Genomic DNA, 19,809 nt, shown 5'->3' on the forward strand with positions numbered 1-19,809 from the left:
AACTCGTTAATAAACTTTTGTGATAAATTCATATGTTCAACAATCTTGTAAACGATAAATGATACGTAAATAAATATCTAGATTTCAAAAAAGAATTTATAATTTATGCGGTACTGAAAAATTTAAAAAAAATAAAATCAAAGTTTTAGTTCGAGATCTCAAACGTTCTTTTGGTTTGAAAAGAAAAAGCTTTCAATGAGAAACTACTTTACGGTAAAAAAATGGAGGTTAAAAGAATATATGTTATAAACCTATTTTACTATTTATTCAGACAAAAAATATTCTTTTCAATTAAAATTTTATTTGAGTAAAATTTAGATATTTAAAACTGAAAAGACCCCAATGGTCCAATATCCTTTTTTTTGGAGATACAAATGAAAAATTAAAACATGTGGATTCCTTATTCACATTAATGGATAGGGTTAAAAAACCTCTTCCTAAAGAATTTTGTTTGACGATAGCAGGCCCATTTTCACAAGAAGGAAGGAGGGGGGGGGGGGGCTGGTCACAATAAATAATAAATTATCACTTTTACAATCTAGTAAACATATTTTTGTGATAACTGATGATTAATTTTAATTGTGAGCTTGTTAATATTTTTATTAAAGGACAACCTTGCAATACGCACTTTCAGCAGACCAAACGTATTCATGGTCAGTGGAAATAAAGGATATGGATATAAAAATGTAAAACGTGAAACCCCCTTCATAGATACAACTAGGTAACATAACCAGAAACCAAAAATGAGACTAATAAATGCACTATCTTACTATCTATCTATATATATATATATCTAGATAATCTAGTTAAAAAAAACTTTCAATCATACTTCTTAGGGACACCCTGTACCATACCTCCTGTTTAGAAACTTTGGCGGGTAATGTCTCCAACTGATTGACGAAGAGCTCCAGCTCCTCCACCGTTAACCTCCATTTAGCATCAGCTCCCAATCTTGTCCGAACCTTTAACAATAAATTAATAATAATGATAAACATCTAGATAAATAATAATCTTGGTGAACAATGAACAGTTTACAGTGTACGCCTATTACAACCGAAAAGTAAAGAGATAAAATCTGCCTCTAATAGCATCTTATTCCATATAGAAAAATCGACATCGGCTGGCAGGTTAACCTTTTTTAAATTAATTTTATTCATTAATTTTTCCAAATTCAGTGAAAAAACAAATGATTATTCAAGAAAATTTAAACCCTAGCCCAATAGAACTTACCTTTCCCTGAGTACTGCAGAGCTGTTGAGCCACCATCTGACATTTATCCGCTTCCTCCACCACAGTCTGTAGAGCCAGGAGCAGCTCACTTCCTGGATACTTCTTCTCCTGAGCCTAAGCAATTCATCAATCAATCAATCAATCAATATTTTCTCCCAAGTGGTATACAGGATCATTATTATCAACCAAAGTTAAGGAATTGCTCCTAATTGAATAGAATAAAGCTTTTTTTAAATTAAATGTAATGATGAGACAAGTAAGAAAGCGGGTAGGACTGTGAGAAGAGAAAGGAGATTTGATGAGGAGTTGGGGTATTGAGCTGAGTAACGTCAATTCTGAAAAAAAACCGAAGCCGAATTTAAAGAATATGAAGTCGCGGTTCAAACATGGTTGGTAGAAGGTATTTCAATACAGGTTTCGAGATTTGTGCCAGGGCTCAATTGGAACCGGCTATTGGCAATTCAGCAACGCGGTTCAAATTCTTTAAACTCGGCCTCTGGTTATATTTTACAGCTTACATCTCTACTAACCTTTGAATAGAACTCCTTGAGAACTGAAAACTCTAGTCTCTCCTCTCCTCTAGCATCTAGAGCTGATCTAACTTCTCCGGTCCAGGTATCATACGACTCAGCGTGGTTCTTTAATCCACGGAGTAATACAGCCAGTTCATCCATAGTGTACCTAGAGTTCATACAGTACAATAGTATTTCAGCCAGTTCATCCATAGTGTACCTAGAGTTCATAAGTACAATAATATTTCAGCCATTTCATCCATAGTGTACCTAGAGTTCATAACAGTACATTATTATTACAGCCATTTTATCTATAGTGTACCTAATGTTCATGCAGTACATTAGTAATAAAGCTAGTTCATCGGTAGTGTACCTAGAGTTCATACAGTACATTAGGATTAACAGGTAGTTCCTCCATAGTGTACCTAGAGTTCATAAAGTACAATAGTATTTCAGCCAATTCAAAGTACTGTAGTGTACCTAGAGTTCATACAGTACATTAGTAATACAGCTAGTTTCTCCATAGTGTACCTAGAGTTCATACAGTACATCAATCAGTACATACCTGTATCTGAGTATAAGCTGTGACGGATTTACGTCCATACTCTTGAAATGCCGGAGACAAACGATCTCCTGAACAAATTTCATAGTTTAGAAAGAGCATATTTAAACAGAATCCCTAAAAGCATGAGGATATATTATTTAGATGGCTGTCAATGGTAGATGGGGCTATTGCACACGTTACCTCTACTCGCACATAAAACTATTCAATGCACATGTCATGCTAAGTCATTAATCCAGAATTTATTAAAAATGTAAAAGATGGATTGGTGGAAGGAGTAGATAACTGGGAAACATTCGTGTTAACAGGCAGTCAAAATAAATAAATCTTGAAACCCTTTCTCGAGATCTTTCTTAATTTGTAAAATATTGTTTTCTAAACATTCATTCTACCTGATCATCCCGACCGTTCACTACAGTGAGCGCGGACATAAATATGGTTGTTTTACAGAGCGCGCACTGGCGCTCGTCTTCAGGAAGAAGCTCAAAAGCTTCTCTCTCTGCCGCGCGAACTCCTCCCTCAACCAGTTCTCCTCTCTGGGCTCTCTCCGTCTCTACCATCTTCAACATGTCCTGGAATAAATTTTCTAAAGATTTTGTTTATATATTAAATATAGATTTATCATACAGACGTAGTCAGTTGTCAGTCTAGTACCACCTTACCTTGTTTACAGATATTTATGAACATGATATTTTGTAAATGGTTTATCGGCTGTTCTGTGACAATCTTAACTTGCAACATGCTGATTTAGACAGTATTTAGCTGTTCTGTAATAATCTTACCTTATTACATACAGCTAGAACCACATGTCAGTTGTTCTGTCACCAAATTACCTTTTAATATAAAGCTGTAACCAGTAGTCAGCTATTCAGTAACCATCTTACCATGTAACAAACAGCAGGATAGTCAGCTGTCCTTTAACCATTCTACCATATAAGAAACTGCTGCAATATGAAGATGCAGCTGTTCTGTAACCTTCTTACCTTGTGACAAATAGCAGCAACCTGTAGTCAACTGTTTTGTAACCTTCTTACCTTGTAACAAACAGCTGAAACCTGGAGTCAGCTCTTCTGTAACCATTTTACCTTGTAACACACAGCTGCAAACATTTGTTTTCAGCTGTTTAAGTAACCATCTTACCTTGTAACATAAAGTTGCAACCTGGAGAGTCAGCTGTTCTGTAACCATCTTACCTTGTAACAAACAGCAGCAACCTGGAGAGTCAGCTGTTCTGGGCGTGATGCCATCTTGCAGATCAACTCATCATGGCAAAACACACAGAACCTAAAAATTCATAATAAATTTAACAAGGAATAATATTTTTTTTATTTTTTACCTCCCATTTTTTTATCATTTTGTTTTATTAGCCGCAACTATAATCACTACGATTGTACAATATACATTGTGTTGAAAATTAAACCATCTTGCTTACAACTTTCCCCCATGTACGCGTATGCTGATCATGTTATTTACGTTCAAATGTCCTTTTCTGTTTTTTTTTGCTTTAACCCGAATTTAACAAGATTTTTTCTTTTAAAAATGTGTCTTTATCACCAACTACATACACATTTTGCGATATATAAATAACTTATTCTATGCGAAACCCTATTTATTTTGTTTTACTGTTAATTTTGATGTTGTGTCGTATAGAACCAATAAAGATTTATATAATAATAACATTGTGTTGAATTATTCAAAAAATATTATAGTTCATCTTTTTATTGATAAATTTGCTGAATTTCACATTTTTAATCTTAAAAAATATTTTTCATTTCAAGCATGACAAAAACCATTTCTAAACATATTCAAACCCTAACAAAATAAGTCCCACTTTGTTCCGCCATATTAAAACCTTTTGATCCACAAAAAGTACATTAAGAATAAATAAGAACCTTCTCATTAGGCTGTAGTGCTCAACACATTTACGCCCGATCTCGAGCCAGTCCGGCGGAGCAAAATTAACCGCCTCCGCCATATTGTATCCGTGGTTGAACCCGGCGTGATACGCCCTGGGAAATGTGATGATAAATTCTCCCGCGTACTGGTCCATCCTAAAATGAGCAGTTTATTATATATTTGAAAAAAGTTTTTATAACTAGATAAGTTTTGGACAATAGTTGATTTCTTATTCTTGACTTTTTGAGATCCACTGTGGCATCTATTAGACGTTATACATTTTTAAGAATTAATGCTTGATTTTCCCAGCGCACAGAAAGATAGCGCCGTAGTATCTCCTGTTAATGGGACTGTTCGGCGTAATTTCAAGTGGCCCTCGACATGGCAATACACAGAAAGCAATGAGCATTGGTAAACGGTACCCTTAAAATCTTGATCTGATCAATAATAAGGAAGATATTGCCGTTTTGCTAGTTGTAACAGTGTCCAATTCCGATAATTCCTGTATGTTTTCCTACAGTAGAAATGTGCAACTCACTTTTGTAGTGAAGCCACAATTGAAAATAATCAGTTTACAAAATTGTAAACATTGATATTTAATTCATACTGGATCAGACCAATCCGACATAGCTTTAAATGTTACCGTTGTGAATCGGGCATTGCTTTCTATGAATGGAGTCTCTTTAATGATGACTGACCTGTATACGGGTATACCGTGTGCAGAGAGTACATTAGGGTTCATGGTCGTCACAATATGATGAAGAAGGTCAGGTTGGGTTTCAAACAGTTCTCTACAAACATTTTATGTTATTTATTCCATTGATTTCATTGAGCAGGCATATTTTCCCCCCATATAGACAAGAGGAGAAGGGGAAAGGGGGTTATAAAAGCTCACGTTTCCCACTCTCCCAGTCTGAAAAGGGTTAACACGTGGTATAAATATGTTCTTTTCTACCAAACCACTTCATTCACATATTCTTTTTGATTAGAAAAATATTAATGGAGGGAAATGAAAAGTGTTTTTGCATAACATTAAACTTGAAAGGGTCACATCTTCCCACCCATAAGAACCTAAAAAAAAATTTAACGCCTTATAAAAAAAACAATTTCATTCCCTTCTTTTTCATTAGAAAAAAATTGTCTGAACCCGGCAACTAATTCACACGCACTACTAGGCATAAATATTACTAGTTTAGACGTATCCGTCGTTGTTCGTTCCCGATTTTTTTTTGTGTGCGATTGCCCAATGTTCATATACCCCAGTCCTTGTTTTCAGACCAAAAATATATTCAGATTTCGCCAATCTGATTTCAGATCTTCTATTATTTCTTATTTCTTATATATGTACTAGCTTGGGAACCCAATTTTCCTTATAAAATTAAACCCACTTAGCTAAATTTGTTAATCCAGACTGAGAAAATTCCCAGGGGTTCCTGTGTTATGATCTAACATCCAAACAAACACCCAGACAAACATTGATTATTGTTTTATATGAATATATTTTTTAAGTTCAAGAACGTACTTAGCACTGCTACGCATAACCTCCTCGGCCTTCTCTGCGTACTTAGCAGGAATCCCGTACCAGGTCTTCGGTTCACCCCAATGCAGGTAGTTTATACTCGGGGTCCAATGGTCCTAAATATTTTATACGTTATTTATTTATTTAATTTGCTGGTTTTATTCCTGGCCCCAGACAATCCCACTTCACAGAACTTCCCCTGTAATATTCATGTTTATAATCTAGATGTATGTATGAGGGGCGTATACAGGGTGTGGGGGAGAGGTAAGGGGGCTGAGTCCCACCACCTAGGGAAGTGAAAATATGGTTTACGAGAGTGAAAGGGGGGGGGTCTAAGATGCCACTGGGGCATTCACATTTTTTATTGCTATTAGAAAGCATATGTAACGAGGAGTGCCGCAGGTGAAAACTTTTGAGGAATGAAAACTTAGAATTTTAAATCTTTCCCTAGGCAAACCAGGACAATCTCAAAATTTGAGAGCTGAAAATTTCGCCTTTTTAATCTCTTTTGAAATCTAAAAAAGTTAGTGAAGCCCCCCAAATAGTAGATTATGTATGTATATTGTTTATTGTAGCGTAATTGCGTAGTCCGTACCTCGACATGCCAGCAGAATGTAGAGAAGCACATACCGACATACAACCATGGAACTTTCATTCCTATACAAGCTTTGCTATAAGAACAAGTCTTATATTTAAAATAAGTTCTATTCCATATAAAACAAGTTTGCTATTTAAAACAAGTTTTCCATTTAAACCAAGTTTTCCATTTAAAACAAGTTTTCGCTTAAAACAAGTTAACCATATAAAACAAGTTAACAATTTTAAACAAGTTTTCCATTTAAAACTAGTTTTCCCTTTAAACAAATGTTCCATTTAAAACAAGTTTTCTATTTTAAACAAGTTTTCTATTAAAACAAGTTTACCATTTAAAACAAGTTTTCCATTTTAAACAAGTTTCAATTTTAAAAAGTTTTCCATTTAAACAAATTTCAATTAAAAGCTAGTTTTCTATTTAAATCAAGTTTTCTATTTTCTTTTTGTATATCAGTCTTTCTCAGTGAGTCAAGATATCATTGTAATTGAAACATAGAATCCGGACCCGGCTTCAAAATATAAGTCCCCGGTTACGGATCCTGATTTTCATAAAAAGAATTATAAATACAAATGACAAATCGTTAAATCTGAGTTCCCACAACCCTGTTTAGGAATCTGATCTAGAAACCTTTTGATCTAAAGGGAATTTGATCTAAGGGTAATCTGATCTAATGAGAATTTAGTTTAAAAAACATGGAAATTAATCTTAATTCTTTTTAGATCCAAGTCCGTACTTTTCGAAATTTTTTGGAATTTGATTTAAAAATGTGGAATCTGATCTAAAATATTCTTTTTCGAATGACATTTTTCATGAACATTAAGTGGGGAATTTCATCTGAATTTTTCTCCAATAATTAGGAATTTGCTCTAAAATATGTAGAATTGGACCTGAAGTATGTAGAATCTGATCTAAAGATGCTATTTTGTTCATTACAGACTCTTAATTCTTCACATTTTAAATATAATTCTACACATTATAGATCAAATTTAGCACATTTTAGACTTAATTCTACATGTTTTAGATCTAATTCAACACTTTTTGGAAACATTTTCATTATTATTCAGTGAGAACAAATTCCACATTTTCCGGAAAAAGTGGGAATTTGATAAAAAAAAAATGTTTTAGATCAAAGTCCAATATAGGTCTGATTCTTTTAGGTCAGATTCCCTTTTTATCAAAAGGGTTATAGATCAAATCCCAGTGCACCCCAACAACCAACAAAAAAGTTCTAATACCTGAGATATCAATATCTATCTGTTTAAGTATCGAGTTTGCAACAACAGGGAGATTATTAAGATTCCATTCGGCCTTAGCATAATCTACATCATCCTCACTGCAGATATTTCAGTTCAATACTTCAGTTAATTTATATTTTATTTAAATATATTTTTCAAGCGACCCTTTATACCTAGATGACAATGCCATATTTACACGGCCAGAGAGCACGGGTTTCAAAAGTTCAAATGTGAATATTTATTTTCTGCGACTTCTAGAAAGTAAATATTAATATTTCTTATATCTAAAACACCTTCCAAAGCAAGTGTTTCACAATTTTAAGTGTTCCTGTAGATTAATAAGAATAAGTCTTGATCAGTCAAAGGTTTAAAGGGTAAATTTGTTGATCAAACATAAACTTTACATTGGAGAGTTACTTTAAATTACGCCTACAGTCCCTTTAATAACAATATTCATATTGGCAATTACCCTTTATTAAAACTATTCTTGTTGGCAATTACCCTTTATTAAAACTATTCTTGTTGGCAATTACCCTTTATTAAAACTATTCTTGTTGGTAATTACCCCTTATTAAAACTATTCTTGTTGGCAATTACCCTTTCTTCAAACTATTCTTGTTGGCAATTATTATTATATTATAACAATCTAAACTATTAAATTACATTATTTCATTCAATCATTAAGATTTAAGATATTTTCCAATCCATTAATTCTATTTGTGCAATTTCCACCCATTTTAAATACCTATAAGATTAATGAAAAAGTTTAGATTTTTTGTTAAAAACATGTTAATTGATTGACCCTAATTAATATTGTCCGGCGTTAGAATTGTTTAACAAGAAAACAATGTTTAACAATTGGATTGAACGGGATTATCTGCCTAAGATGTTTGGATCCCAAGGTTGGGAATCCTGATCCATGATCCATAGTATGCAGATCTGCTCCATATTCAACCATAACATCCTCATCTTCATAATAAACATACTTTTAATGTCAACGTACTTTTAGTGTCTGATGACAACATTTTGAATCACTAACTGTCGTGCAAACTTAAAAGATTTCCATAATGTGGTTTGCCCCCATTGTTGTTTTAAAAATGACAAATAAATATTGGACGTAAAGAGAATTTTAGTTTTATCTGATACAGTGAAATCTGAACAAATTCTAATTATCTCTTGACAATTTTAGAAGCACAAAAAAAGGCAGACCATATTTTAGAATTGCCAGGACTAGGGATTTTTATTAATTGCTGAAATTTTTTTTCAAAGATCAATGACGACTTTCAAAATGTCTCTCAACGTATATAAAAAATTCAGAAAAAAGCAACAACAAAAAAAACATTCTTTAAGGAACTTCTAAGGGGAAAATTTAAAAAAATCCGGTTCTGACCTTTCTTTTAATGTCCTGTCCTGTCCTGTCCTGTCCTGTCCTGTCCTGTCCTGTCCTGTCCTGTCCTGTCCTTTGTACCTATATTTTCTAATATTCTCCAGTATTCCCGTTCCACCAGACTCATAGGTATAAGATGCAGGGGCATATTGAAGTAGTCTGACTTGAACTGGTCCGCCATCTCCCCGAAGCTCTGGAGGGTGTACTCCTTCTGTGCCTGCTCGAACCCGAAGGCCTCCATGGGTTTACTCACCTCGGCTAGTATACACTTGGGACATCTCCAGTCCCCCTAAACATTAGTTTGCTTGTATTTTAATGTTAACAGGGTAAAGAGACTGTACGTGTAATTTTTAGTGAACTTCCATTTATAAGGAAGAATGTCCGATTCACAACAGTACCCTCGGAACCTTTGACTAATCAAGGATGACAAAGATATCCTTCTTAATCTTCTGAACCGCTTGGTTATAGGCTGTTGTTTATTTAAGAAATAGTTTGCAAAAATTAACTTTCGAATGTTTAAAAACCGCTTTAAATGTAAATAGTCTATATTTTCAAGGGACGCAAGTAAGTAACGGATAAGATGTGCTAAGTTCACACTGTACTCAAGCGCAGCGTACACCGGTTTAACACACAGAGCTCTATAAACCTCATTTAACAAATAAACAAAATCTGCGGAGGTGTGTACAGCTTTCCGTAAGTGCTTTATAAGCATCTCCTTAATTTATCCCCTAGTATCCATGCTTTTCTGGCATACACACTGAATCCTAAAATTCAGGCCAGAACTGAACCACTAGATCCCATATAGACCAGGTCAAGTGAAGGAGCTCAAACCTGTTTTTATTGTATTTCAACCTGTCGTTGTACTTCGTCTGTAGGTTGATTGTTAATGATAATCTACTCGATAGACAGTCAAAGGTTTATAGGGTACCGTTGTAAATCGGGCATTGCTATCTTTGCATGGAGGGTCAATAAAAATTACGATTACAGTCCCTTTAATCTTGACTTTTGTTGGCTAAACTTCATCTGAAAGCCTATGGTTTAGTACAATTAAAATAATAGCAAAAAAATGTTGCGGATTTTCATGTCTACTTGTTCCGGTAACCCCGGCCCATGTTTAAAATCATTTTAATTGTTTTAAAAAAAGTTCTAGTGCTGCCCTTCTTGAACAAACCATTCCATACAGGGAATCTGATCTGTAAGAGAGGGATGGGTGCCGGAAGAGGGGGGGTGAATATACCTGCGGTATCTCTGCTAGGGGTGGCATAAGACAGATGGTATGATCTGCAAGAGGGGGAGGGGGTGGGGTGTAATGTACCTGCGGTATCTCTGCTAAGGGTGGCATAAGACAGAAGGTATGATATGAATCGTCACAACCATCACAGAGCAACATTTTCTCTTCAACATCGCCTTTTCCACAGTTCTTAACAGTTAATTCACTTTTTTATCTTTCTATATAATAAAGCTCTTCGCTCATATATATTTATATGTTAGCTATAGCTGCCCAAACAGCTTGACCGAATAGGCTGAACTTTTATGTTGGAACTCATGGGTTCCCGGGGAGTAAAAAAGGCTAAAAATCGATATTATTTTTTATCAAATTTTTTAAAATTAAAAATTTTATTTTCATGTAAATTCAAAAATAAAAATTCCACAGGCACTTCAGCTAGTAATTTATAAAAATGGCGGGTAACAAAATATATATAATAATGATATCTATCTATCTTGTTTCAACTTCAAGATCAAATAATATTTAATAATAAAGTTACCTGACACATATACTTAGCGAGTGGATCATATTCAAAGTTTAGTTTAACTCCTCTTGTTTTCTCCATTTTATCCTGGGTTGGCATTCCTGGCAGCTTAGGACCAGCACCATAGAACTGTAACCTAAAATAAAATACATTAATTAACTAACAGGATGATTGTTGATGTACTTATAAATAATAAATCAATGTTCTTCTATCCGAAACTGTGAGTTGTGAATTTTAATAATAAACCATTTTGGTGATTCCGCTACAAAACCTGAATTAAAAATTCAAGATGCTCTTTTGTTTATTTCTCGAATTTTTTACTATTTACGAAGTCTTCCTTATTGTTCATTTTAATACTAAAAAAAAATTAAATATCGTTTATTTATGTCTGGTATTTTTCTCTTTTTTTTAGGGATGCAATTTCTACTACCTGGCTAGCTCCTTGGAGAACATCTTGGAATCGTCTTCCGCCTTCTCCGTCTTGGACATTTTCGCATTCATCCGCCCCTTCTTCTCCTCCTTCAACTGCTTCTCCAGCTCCTGCCGCTGCCTTTCCGACTCATCCTTGGCTTTAGCCGCCTCCTCTTTCTCGAATATATCCAGGGGGTTGAGGATCCTCTCATAGTGAGACTTCAGTAGTGCTCCTATCTTAGCAGCGTTGAGAGGACTGTATCCCATTGTGGTGGCAACTGCTCCCCATTTCTTCTCGGAGGTTACCTTCGCCATCCCACCGGCCTTGAGGACATACTTCTTCAAGGTGAACAGGTCGAGGGCTCTCTTCTCAACAATAGGAATCTAAATATTTCAGGGTTTAAAAATTTACATCCTTCAAGAAACAAAACGAGAATAAAACCAATTTAAAACTGTTATTTATTTTATTTTATCTTCTATTATTCGACATAAAAACTCCTTAACATTTTATTTTTACCTTTAATGAAGATCCTTGCAGCTCCCAAAACTTTGCAACTTGATCAAGAAAATTCAGCTTTATCCTATAATATTTTAACTACAAAAACTAAGAATAATTTGCAGAGGGGCGAAAATGTTTGAATGGATAATCCAGTTAAAAAAAAAAGAAATAAGATTTTAATGTTCAGGAACGTATCTACTATAAAGTGTTTTTACTCAGGGTGGGTCACGCTAATGTTAATACTATGGACGGATCCAAGGTTCTTAAAAACAATACTTTGTAATAAAAATACTGGACCTTGTGTGAGCTTCCAATTCGTTTAATCGTTGAATCCTGGGGGTGAACTTGAGTTTATCAATATCCACAGCAAACTGGGGTTTCCAATCCTCAGGAGGAACAATCTTACAGATACCATAGTTCTCTGCTATCTTCCTAAATATAGAACAAACTTGGTCAATAATAAATCAAGAGATATCTGCAACTCCTCACCAAAAAGAAGAATAACTCCACTTAAATTAAACAAAGACTATCAAGGACAAAATTGTGTCCTACATATAACTAATTTAAGCATTTCTGTGTGTTTTTATCCAACATATAGACAAATCTGCTAAACCATTATTGACTCTAGAGAAACAGACTAATCAAAAAAAATGTATTCCTAATTTTTTTACGAGAAATTTTACTTGCTAAAACATAAAAACAGTGAAATCTAATAATAAATGTAATTCTTTTTAAAGTGTACACAAGAAATAGTTTTAAAGACGGGAAAAATTAAAACTATTTCAAGAAAGAGATATGCGAAGCGTCCAGGAAGCCTACTACGACAATAAACTCCCTTAAAGTTCGCCTTAAAGTTCACAAACCTTATCTTATCGAAGTATGCCAGGGCATCCTTGAACTCCTCTGGTTTAGGCGAGAACACTGGGGCCTCAGAGGGAGGGATAAAATCATAATCATATTCATGATGAGATGTCGTCATTCTTAATCTTTACAACTTTAAGATCAAACCATTTTACAATTATCTGAAATAGAGTTTTATGTACAATAATATTAGGAATTAACTAGTCAGTTCATGGGGATCCGGATTCGATGGATTTCCTTTTTGTTTTAACTGGAAAAATCCGAAATCATTGGATTGATTTTGAACAGAGCGGAGCAAGAATACGGATCCATTGGATTAATTTTCTTACAAAACTAAACGATCCGGATCGGCATTAAAAAAATATATCATCACCATAGTAATAATTTTAGTCATGTACAAAATTGATAGGAGGGGGAGGGGTCCAAAAATCGTTCTCTAGGACAGACTCTAGATTTAGAATTAAGAGTAAAACTTAACTCATTACGTCATGCCTCCATAAGCTTTTACAAATCATTAGAGATGCCTGCAGTCAGACAGTGCAGTCTACAATACCGGCTGGAGAATAATTTAAAAATTTAATTATACAAGAACTAATCGACAAATAATGACGTACTATTGCTAACAAAGTAATACATTATTCAAGCTAATAAATACTTAAGTGTTTCCAATAACATGACTTAACCTTTTAACAATTTGTTTCACATCTTTTCTTAGAAACTTTATTGATTGATTTAAGTTTCATATTTACGAAATTATTTGGTTTGGTTTGAAATCTTTGAATCAACACCGCAGTAACTTTCTCAAAAGGGGCGCTTAATCTAATAAGTGAGTGCAGACGATTGTGTCGTTCATCAGTTTATCCCGCGTAATTTTCAACATAGAAAAAAATATCAAATTGTATAGGTAGATGCGCTTTCAATTCAAAATTGTATTTTCATTGGGTAATCCACAAAAAAGTAATTTACTCTCCAATGTCGTCTTCCTTTCCGATTATTAAACTGAACATTTCTTCAAATCATAACATTTGATACTTAACATTAAAACATATCAATCGTGTTTTTCCATTCAAACACTTTTCTAAACAACGGCAAGTGTTATACAATTATGGGGGGATGAACTGATGCATGTCAGGGATTTCCCAAAATGAAGGTTAAAGTCTCTAAAGTTAAGAAGAAAGGAGTCGTGATGCTACAGTACTACCCTGAGGATGAGGCTGTAAAGAAGACTTAAAATAAGTTAATAACGATCAATCCTGAATATAGTCTTTTAATGGCTATTCAGTGATTTGACAAAGAAAGAAACAAGTTGAAGGTTGCAGGAAATAATATGAGTATAAGGAAAGCGTCATCCTTTGTGGGAAATGCCAATACTAACTGGGTCCGGTAAATGTGCATTTTTCCTCACAGCAGAATTCATCTAAATAAATTAATATCATATTTACTGCAACGTACCCTAAGGTTAGGAGTTTGTACGGAGAAACTATACCCAGAAATAAAGTACAAATCAAACCATATAGCCAAAATATATAACCATTTTTATCAAAAAAATTACCATCTTTTGATTGAAAATACAACGAACTTTTTTAACTAAAATTAAAACAAACCATTTTTCAACCAAAAATATAAACATTTTCTTAATCAAAAATATTTTCACGTAAAAATTATTAAGATTGAACAAACATTCAAACCATTATTTTCATTCTAAAGGCTTTGAGCGTTTACATATAGATATTTTATTTTATGGATGTTTGATCCGAATCTGGTATTTTATGCTTTTTCTTATATAATACTTTTGAACAATCTACATTTTTCATAAATAATTTGTGTTTAACTATCTAACTTTAACAAAAATGGTTTTAATGCTTACATTTTTGCGAACAATAGGTGTCAAAAATACTTTTAGTCCTTATAAAAAATGGTTATATTTTTGGTTAAAATATGGTTTTATTTTTGGTTTAAAAAACGGTTATATTTTAGGTTTGTTATATTTTTGATTAAAATATGGTTGAAAATGGTATACTTTTGATTTAATACAGTTATATTTTTGTTAACAATGGTTACAAGTTTGCAAAAAAATATTGGAACGGTTATATTTTTGGTCGAAAATGGTTTTAATTTTAGTCGAAAATGATAAGATTTTTTTAAGTCAAAAATGTTTTATATTTTTAGTCAAAAAAGATGATATATTTACTACTTAATTGAAAATGGTTATATTTTTGGTCAAAAAATTGTTAATTTTGAGTCGAACATAATTAGATTTTAAATGAAAATTAGTTCTTTTTTTGGTCGAAAATGTTATTGTTTTGTCAAAAATCGTTGTTTTAGTCAAAAATTGGCTATATTTTTGGTCGAAAAAGTTTATATTTTTAAGTCACAAATGGTTTTATTTTTAGTTGAAAATTGTTATATTTTTGGTTAAAAAAAAGTCAAAAAAGGTTATTAATAATTAAAAACATTGGTAATATTTTAATTTGAAAAGGGTGAAAAAATGTGAAAATTCAGAGGTGACCCCGGAATCTTTTAATTCTTTGCTAGCATAAATGGTTAATTTATTCCTTTCTGTTCAAATCCTTTAAATTTTCCTTAAAAAGGACAAAATTTTCTTCGTGGGTAACTCTGTATTATGAATTCACATACCTGTAGTCGGAAAGGCCAAGATTTCTTATATCTCAGAAAAGACTGGAAACTTTGTAAACCATCCTCAAATAAATTGTTTCTGTTCTCTGATTTAACATTATCTCTAAAACATAAAAAACATCTTTATTTTTTACCTCCTTAGATGTCAGGTTCAGATTTTACATAAACTTCTTGTTTAATAAATCCTTCTTGTTTCTCTAGTTTCACAATATTCTCTACATCCTCCTTTATCCTCTTAGCATGGACTCCAGTCTGATCCATATCCTTCCTCTTGTTCTCGAACTTGTGTGCACTCTTATAATGACCAAGAAGTTGAAACTTAGAGCCAACATATCCACATTGATTGCATTGATGCCCACCAATACCATGTTTGTCCAGCTGGTGTTGTTTTAGATCTTGTAACTCAGCCCCAATGTAATTGCATTGATTACACTCATGCCCTCTGTATATCTTCAGCATTTTCTGAATAGCGCCCAAAAGATTACGTAAACGATAAGGATACCAGCCAATGCTATAGTTTGGTTTATATAACTCAGCTCCAACATAATTATATTCATCGCAAGGATCCACTCCAGTACCATGTTTGTCCCGCTTGTGTTGTTCCAGATGTTTCAACTCGGCACCAACGTATCCACATTGATCACAAGGATGCCCTCCAATACCATGTTTGTCCAGCTTGTGTTGTTCCAGATGTTTTAACTCAGCACCAACGTATTCACATTGATCACAAGGATGCCCTCCAATACCATGTTGGTCCCACTTGTGTTGTTCTAGATGTTGTATCCTAGAGCCAACGTATTCACATTGATCACAAGGATGCCCTCCAATACCATGTTGGTCCAGCTTGAAATCTTCTACAATCTGTTGTTCTCCTTCTTTACATTTAGATGTATCTGGATACTCTGATTCCATCTTTATCTCCTTACACTCCTCCAGGTTCTCTTCTCTAGGATTCTGGTGATTTGCACTTTCATCTTCTTCAGTTTTAGCTCCAGGTTCTTCTAAAAATATAACCATATAATAATCTACCCTCTACCCACATGTGTCCTTAACTATGATTAAAAAAAAAAGTTCCAGCATAAGTTACTAAATATTTTTTGTTCATATACATCCAAAGATGAAATCCTGCAAGTTTCAAAATCCTAGCCGTACGTCCTGAGATTTTAAGCCAATTTTTATAATTTTTGCTTAAACTGTTAGACGCCGTCATATGTATTTTTTTAAACGATCATATCAAATGCTTTAAAAATTGTTCCAGTCATTTTCTGGACCCTTAAAACATATATCTAGACCTTCGAAAAGTCAAAATCGGTTTAAAACTAAGACATTTAAACCCCTAAATGGTGAATCTTTGCTCTCCTCACAATTTAAAACATAATTAACAAAAATATGTTTATTTGTGCCTGGAATTGTAAAAAACAACACACTTAAGGAGATTGTTAGAATACTCCTTATTGATCATCTCCCTCTTGTAACCTGCTCCAGTCCAAGGCTTGGTAAAGTCTTTGTGTACGGCCTCTGAGGCCTGTTCAGAGTGACGGCCTAATCCTAGTCCATCATTTTGACGCACAAAAAAGTCTTCTATGTGGTCGAGGACAGCATGGACTTTGGGGGTGACACTGATTCCCAATAGTTTGTAGGATGCCTCAAACTCTTTGATTGCCACTCTGTAGTCAGACTTTACTTCCTTTCCAAAGCACATGTCTTTGATGGTCTTGAAGTCTTTGAGAACTTTGACAACCTGTTAAACTTCATTGTTTTCTTTTGGTAACTATCTTCTCCAACTTGCAAGCTTTGGACTGGAGCAGGTTACAAGAGGGAGATGATCAATAAGAAGTATTCTAACAATCTCCTTAAGTGTGTTGTTGTTTACAATTCCAGGCACAAATAAACATATTTTTGTTAATTATGTTTTAAATTGTGAGGAGAGCAAAGATTTACCATTTAGGGGTTTAAATGTCTTAATTTTAAACCGATTTTGACTTTTCGAAGGTCTAGATATATGTTTTAAGGAACCAGAAAATGACTAGAACAATTTTTAAAGCATTTGATATGATCGTTTAAAAAAATACATATGACGGCGTCTAACAGTTTAAGCAAAAATTATAAAAATTGGCTTAAAATCTCAGGACGTACGGCTAGGATTTTGAAACTTGCAGGATTTAATCTTTGGATGTATATGAACAAAAAATATTTAGTAACTTATGCTGGAACTTTTTTTTTTTAAATCATAGTTAAGGACACATGTGTACCCTCTACCCTCTACCCTCTACCATCTACCATCTACCATCTACCATCTACCATCTACCATCTACCATCTACCATCTACCATCTATCTACAATCTACAATCTACAATCTACAATCTACATATTAACGGGAAAAAGAAATCTATAAAATATAAAATTTCACCTTTGATATAACTAATCATCATGTCAGTTTTGACAGTTTGATCTTTAAGCATGTTATTGGAGTCCATACTAAATTGAACAGCATTGAGCTCATTAACAATAACCTTCTGCTCCTCTCCTTCCTTTTGTTTCATCAGGTTGATTTCAGACATTCTCTTCTAAATAAACATTAAATAACAACAAATAAAAAATAAATATTTTTAAGTAAAATGGAGAATTAAAGTATAAAAAAACATATATCTAAAGTTTGAATTAAAAAATATTTCTAGGCTAAAATTTGACTTAGAGTCCTGTTGTGACCAATGCATACATGTAGATTAATTAATACCGGTCCTTGAAGTTCAGTGTTTGGATCAATAGTATTTGATCTTATTTGTATACACAATAACTAACATAAAATAACATCTATAGTTCAGATTATGAAAGATATTCTCAAAAATTGTTTCAACTGTTAATTTTACAAATTCAGAATAATTTTTTTTACCGTCTAATTGTCTAATATCTAAAACTCCTTATGCATAATAAATATTGGAATTCACATACCTGTAATTGTAGAGCTACTTCATGGAACTGATACAAGAAATCTAGAAAACCTTCCTCAAATTCATTGCGTACTTATCATTGTCTCTAAAAATAAATAAAATCTTTTTTAATAAACGAGGCAGTAGGCACACTCTCTGTAGATGCCAGGTTCAGATTTAATTCAAATGAACTTCTTGCTTAATGAATTCCTCTTTTACTACTTTCACAAAATTCACATTATTCGTTTAGTCTTCCTCTAATTGCTCTTACACTTGTATAAACTCTTGTGTTGTTTTAGATGTTGTAATTCAGGGCCAACATATTCACATTGATCACAAGCATGGCTTCCAATACCATGTTTGTACATTTGGTATTGTTTTAGCATCAAAGTAATTGTATTGATTACAACTATGGAGGAATTTCCCAAATGCCTGGGTAGTGGGTATCTAGGAAGTTTCCCAAATACCTACAGATATTTGAGGGTGGTATATTTTTAAGATTTTGGAAATTTCTCAAATGACTGGAAATTTCCAAGATACCCAGGCATTTGGGGAATTCCCCAAATACCCAGAAATTTGAGGAATTTCCCAAATACCTAGGTTTTTGGAAAACTCCCCAAATATCCAGTTATTCGGTAAGGGGGTTACTTTATATACATAGATTAATCACTAATATAGTCTCTTTATTAGTCCGCCAATTTAGACACCATTTAATTTCCTTGTTAGACAAACATTAGGCATACCAGGGACGTATACAAATAGAAATAACATTTACCTCTTATAACCTAATAACCCGCATTGCGCACATATTTAACAAGATTGCCCCCCCCCCTTGAATTAAATTAAAAAATATTTATTTGTAGAAAGTCGAAAAAAAAAACTCCCACTTATTAGCAATCTAAAATGACGAATTGATTAAGTAAGGAAGGATCGAGGTACGAATAATACTGATAAATAACAAACTTCAAACATTTTCATATGTTTCCAATAGTGATTGATTTAAATGTTTGCAATATTTACGAGGTAGATTTGATTTCTATCATTGTTCGAGTTAGTTGTGTAGTTAGTTATGTTTCAAAGTACAGGGTTACCCACAAAGGATGAGACTGTAAAGAAACCGAAAACTCTTAAAATATGACGATCCCAAGGTTAGATTATATATTCTGCCTTAGATATAGTAATATAATGGCTTATGTAATGATTTGGGAAATAAACAAAAAAGTTTACAGTTGCAGGGAATCGTGAATATAAGAAAACAGACAGAATAAATTCTATTCAATCGTCTCTGAATTCTCATCCTTTGTGGGTAACCCTGTAGATAATTTTAAATGGTTTTCTTAATATCGTCTTCAATTTTAGTCCAGGCGTCTCCATGCATACTTCTCTGAGTTTCAGATTCCTTAAAAATTAACATTTAAATTATTAAATTAATATACACGCTGTAGTGCATGAGGACACACCTCCCTTGCATGTAAACACCTCCCCTAAAGTTTTAACCATTTCAACACAATGTTAGACATAAAAAGCCATGTTAAAACATTAAAACTTATAAGTTGACATATATAAAATGTATTTAAAGGGGGTAAAGGCAAAAAAGTTATTTACTCTCGAATGTCGTCTTCCCTTTAAATTATCAAAGTTAATATTTTATCAAGACAAAGATAATTTTTAATGTTTTTTTCGATCAAAATAAATATCGAAAAATGTTATAACATTGCCTTTTAAAACTTTAGGGGGAGTTCGCTCCATGCAAGACACCGGGATTAACTTACAATTTTCATGCA

The 19,809-nt window shown here is 33.3% G+C and overlaps 2 protein-coding genes across 2 annotated transcripts; both read right to left on the reverse strand.

The window, feature by feature from the left end:
* Window positions 1-854: 854 nt before the first annotated feature.
* On the reverse strand, window positions 855-15,186 carry LOC111709944 (lysine-specific demethylase 5A; the record flags this gene model as incomplete). The annotated part of the gene is given in 20 exon segments (XM_023483925.1): window positions 855-962; window positions 1,231-1,344; window positions 1,761-1,911; window positions 2,308-2,375; window positions 2,697-2,876; window positions 3,498-3,588; window positions 4,197-4,355; window positions 4,899-4,991; window positions 5,723-5,835; window positions 6,315-6,376; window positions 7,550-7,647; window positions 8,431-8,518; window positions 9,018-9,225; window positions 10,252-10,356; window positions 10,703-10,823; window positions 11,118-11,482; window positions 11,616-11,679; window positions 11,895-12,029; window positions 12,461-13,875; window positions 15,096-15,186. Coding segments are annotated over 19 exon segments (2,439 nt in total), but the record flags the coding sequence as incomplete, so codon positions are not given.
* Window positions 15,187-15,197: 11 nt separating this feature from the next.
* On the reverse strand, window positions 15,198-18,505 carry LOC111709946 (zinc finger protein 766). Its single transcript, XM_023483927.1, has 3 exons — window positions 18,048-18,505; window positions 17,506-17,662; window positions 15,198-16,096 (listed from the first exon to the last, which is right to left on the reverse strand). Exons 2-3 carry the CDS (start codon window positions 17,654-17,656, stop codon window positions 15,234-15,236), a joined length of 1,014 nt encoding a protein of 337 aa, XP_023339695.1. The 5' UTR covers window positions 17,657-17,662; window positions 18,048-18,505; the 3' UTR covers window positions 15,198-15,233.
* Between the last annotated feature and the right edge of the window lie 1,304 nt (window positions 18,506-19,809).

This window comes from Eurytemora carolleeae, unplaced genomic scaffold (assembly GCF_000591075.1).
Source record: "Eurytemora carolleeae unplaced genomic scaffold, Eaff_2.0 scaffold898, whole genome shotgun sequence".
NCBI classification, from domain to species: domain Eukaryota; kingdom Metazoa; phylum Arthropoda; class Copepoda; order Calanoida; family Temoridae; genus Eurytemora; species Eurytemora carolleeae.